At 43.5% G+C, this 4,509-nt stretch overlaps 1 protein-coding gene across 1 annotated transcript; it reads left to right on the top strand.

Moving 5' to 3' along the window:
• Positions 1 to 2,544: 2,544 nt before the first annotated feature.
• Positions 2,545 to 3,541, top strand: LOC140380197 (hydroxycarboxylic acid receptor 2-like). The gene is given in 1 exon segment (XM_072464361.1): positions 2,545 to 3,541. A coding segment is annotated over 1 exon segment (984 nt). The 5' UTR covers positions 2,545 to 2,557.
• The last annotated feature ends 968 nt before the right edge of the window (positions 3,542 to 4,509 follow it).

Below are 4,509 nucleotides of genomic sequence, written 5' to 3'. Positions count from 1 at the left end.
CAATGGATGATTTTTCGGCGATTTGAGAACGCAGGCGGAAGTGCACATGCCACTCCCCCGTGTGGAATGATACAACACACACGTGCTTTTGTTTATTAGCACAACGGAGCGTATCGCATCGCTCATCTCCCGTAGATTTCTGTCCACTTCTGCGTCAGCTCGAACTGTCTTTCTCCGTCTTCATTTTGTCCCGTACACTGAAGGAACTATATTATGATAGATCCATGCGCTTAGGCACGCGAAAACGTGGGGACGAACCGCACGCGGCTGCAGGTGAGCGATAGGTGTGTTTTATGATTGATACGTGACAAGGAACATGATTTATCCACGCCACGAGGAAATATGATAAAAAAATTGCTGAAAAAAATTGTCCATACCACCTTTAAGTTATAGTTAAAGTGTGACAGTGTTAAAGAAGTGTTCATGAGTCCAAAGGCAGAGGGAAAGAAACTGTTTGTGTGGCGGGAGGATGGACCGTAGCTTTCTGCCTGAGGGGAGTGGCCTCCTGCCTGAGGGGAGTGGCTGAAATAGTCCGTGTCCAGGGTGAGAAGGGTCGGCTGTAATCGTACCTGCTCGTCCCACAGCCCTGGAGATGTACATGTCCTGCAGAGATGGAAGTCTGCAGCCGATCACTTTTTCAGCAGAGCGCACAATGTGCTTTAGTCTCTGTTTGTCCCTGGCTGTGGCTCCAGCGTACCACATGTGAGGATGGACTCAATGATGGCCGTGTAGAACTGCACATCATCTGCGCTGGCAGCTTGGCTTTCCTCAGCTGCCGCAAGAAGTACCTCCTCTGCTTGACCTTCTTGATGAGGGAGATGATGGTGGGCTCCCACTTGAGGTCCTGGGTGATGGTGGTGCAGAGGAAGCAGTGGGAGTCCATGGTGGTGAAGGGGGAGTCTGTGATAGTGGGGGGGGCAGTGACTTTCCTGAAGTCCATGATCATCTCCACTGTCTTCTGGGCATTGAACTCCAGGTTGTTACCGCTGCACCAGGACACCAGCCAGTCCACCTCCGCCTCCGATCCGTCAGGAAGTCAGTGATCCACCTGCAGGTGGAGTCAGGCACGCTGGGGGCTTGTCCTGGAGCAGAGCAGGAGGATGGTGTTGAATGCAGAGCTGAAGTCCACAAACAGGATCCTGTTGTAGGTTCCCGAGGATTCCAGATGCTGCAGGATATAGTGGAGTGTCAGGTTGGTGGCGTCCTCCACAGACCTGTTGGCTCTGAAGGCGAACTGCAGGAGGTGAAGGACTTGAGGAGGGGCAAGATGTTACAGAAAAGGAACCCTTTGTTTTAAGACATTTTGATGAAACAGCCCACAGCGCAACATGCAGCTTTCGTCCTCAAGATGGCAGTAGCAACAAGTGTGTGTGTCACTTCGGACCCATGAATATGAGGCTGGAATTTCATTGGACATGGAAGTAAGTAATGACATCATTTAACAACCCCATTTGCAGGTTAAAGTCTTTATGACGGTTCTCAGGTTTTTCTAGTTATGACTTGGTTTGGTGGGATAGCACCTGTGTTGAATATTTCAGTTTTACACCTGTGAAATCACTGATTGTGAAACCTTTTTTAAAAACAATAGTGTAAACAACAAGAAGTAGTGCTGCGTTTCTTAAACTGACTTTTTCCATCTGTCATTATGTGATGTGCACACAACTTTCACACCGACACATTTTCTGATGGTTTAAACAATCATTTATTATTAAATATTATTAAATTGTTGTGTAATTTATATGGATTTTGCCTCTTGTTTACAGTTGTGGAATTACCTCTACCTGTGTCATTTCTGTGCTCGTGTCCAACCAGAAAGTAACATTATAAAAGTCTCCAAAGTCTTAAATATGTTACAGTGCAAAGTGTAGGCTAACCTGTCATATGCAGGTTAAGGTTTTGGAAACACAAGTTCAGTATTTCTGCTTCATCTGTAGCTGTGACTTCTGCACATACATACTGTGTGTTGTTTCTGAGAGCAGGGGCTTACCTCGCCTGACCCCCGAGTGTGTGTGGAGCCTTCACACCTGCTCAGCTAAGCAGGACATTCCTAACAGACGTGGACAAACAGGGCTGGTCCTGCTGCTCCTCCAGGCGCAGCAGGACCAGCCCTGTGAGGCTGCTTTAAAAAGGCACAACATACAATTTTTTTGTATAAAAATACATAAAGGAAATAACTAATGGTCCAGATGAAATTAAGACATTGTTTATGCTTTATTGACATTTGATGAAATAATGCCACTTTCTGTTTTAAAAAGGTATTTTGGGGTTTTAGAGTCTGTATAGTCCAGATAACACTTTCCATGAACAAAATAGGATTATAAAATAAAAGAAGTGAACTAGTTATGATTAGCCGATTAATTGTTGCAGCCCAAGTCCAGACGTTTATGAATGTATAAAGTCTTATAGTAGCACTACGGTCTACACTACATCTCACTTCAAACAGAAAGAGGAACAGCTGTTTCCTGTGATACTGCCTCCGCTTACATTTAGCATTTAGTTCAAAGAGACTGCAGTAGTGAGCAATAGCTCGGAGCTGCTGCAGAAGAACAAGCACAACATGCTGTGTGCCTTCAACGGGACGGCCCTGAGGAGTGTCCTGCCTCCACTGCTGATCTCAGAGTTCATCCTGGGAGCCCTGGGGAACGGCCTGGCTCTGTGGATCTTCTGCTTTCATCTGAAACCCTGGAAGAGCAGCACCGTGCTCCTCTTCAACCTGGCCATGGCCGACTTTCTGCTCCTCCTGGTTCTGCCGTTTCGGGCCAGTTACTACCTGTCAGAGCTGGAGTGGCACTTCGGGAGCTCCTTCTGTAACATCTGCCTCTTCATGCTGGCTATGAACCGCAGCGGCAGCACCTTGTTCCTCATGGCCATCGCTCTGGACAGATACATGCGCGTGGTCCACCCCCATCACCCCGTCAACTTCTTAAGCCTCTCCAAAGCCATGTGTGGAGCGGCCGTGCTGTGGCTGCTCTCCATCTCCATGAGCGCTCATATTTTCACCTTAACACACACAAACACCGCCTACTGCGACAGCTTCACCATTGAGATAACTAAAGACAATCATGTGAATTTTTCCTGGCACAAATCTGCATTTTTGTTGTCCTTCTACGTGCCCTTAGTTGTGATTCTCTACTGCACTGTCAAAATCATTTTGCATCTGAGAGGAAGGCAGATTGCTCAACACGCTAAAGTAAAAAAGGCATTGGTTTTCATCATAGTGGTGGTTGTGCTCTTCATCATCTGCTTCCTCCCCAGTAACATCATTCAGGTCATCATCTGGTTTAAAATAAACAGAGTTAGCTACAATTTTCAGGAGGCAGAGGGTTGTCTCACCATGGACTAACTGACCACGATCTTTTACATCACCATAAGCCTGACTTACCTGAACAGCGTGCTGGATCCTCTGGTCTACTACTTTTCCAGCCCAGCCATCAAGAACATCTGCAGGAAAGCGCTGCATCTGCCCCAGGCCTCGGAGATGCTGGAGAGCGCTGAGAAGAAGACCAGAGAGACAGGATCACAGTCACTCAGCCAGCTCTGATCTGCTGTAGCACACATCCTTTATCTACAATCAAGATTTCAAAAACACTGTATGATTGATGTTGATATTTCAGATGAATGACCAATAGAACTATGAGCAAAGTACCATTTTCAAAAGAAACAGAAAATAATTTTCTTTATTTACCTTTAATTAACCAGGTAAGAACCCATTGGCAATCTAAAGATCTAAAGATGGACCAAATTGGACTAACTCACTGTAACTCAGTTTAAACTGACGCTATTTGAAGATTAAATCAGCAACAAACCAGGACTAAACTTGCCATTAGACTTGAGAACTATAGTTGGAGTATACACATATTATTAATGATTTTCAGATTAGTTTTCCTCTCTCCATCAATAATAATAATAATACTAATAATAATATTAAGCAGATGATGGAACAGAAATGTGACGTGGTGCAACTTTAAATGTTACCAAGATGTTTTCATGGTATTTCTTTACATACAATATTTTTAAATACACACTTTTTGGGGAGTGTTTCCAATGCAACTGAACGTAGTGTGTATAATGCCAACATTTCTGAATGTATTTTGATGGGTAAAGATCACAGAGATTGCCCATTTGCCAAATTCAGTAAAACATTGTGCATTTCCTTTTTTAGTGATACATTTGACTGAACGTTTTTCACTTTATTTTTATGCAATGACCCATACTTTTTTACTATGATAGCTTTAAACCCGGATTTACAATAAAATAACATTGGCATTGATGTGTGTGTTTATGAGAAAGGAAAATAAGTTTATAAGTGCTAAATGTGATCAAGAGAAGTTGGAAAATAGCTGAATTATGTTTAGACTAAATGTATAAGAAAAGTTTATTTTTATTTATTTGTCATTGGGTATGGCTGAGCATTTTATACTTAATAAAACAATAAAGTATTTCACGTTACAACAAATTAAGAATATTTTCCTGTCCTCTTGATTATTTGGGTACAAAAGTTTATCTTGA

This window comes from Eucyclogobius newberryi, unplaced genomic scaffold (genome assembly GCF_026437365.1).
Source record: "Eucyclogobius newberryi isolate DKJ021-1_F unplaced genomic scaffold, fEucNew1.0.hap1 SCAF_448, whole genome shotgun sequence".
Classification (NCBI taxonomy): domain Eukaryota; kingdom Metazoa; phylum Chordata; class Actinopteri; order Gobiiformes; family Gobiidae; genus Eucyclogobius; species Eucyclogobius newberryi.
The sequence above is the reverse complement of the archived record's forward strand: the minus strand, read 5'-3'. Positions and strand labels throughout refer to the sequence as shown.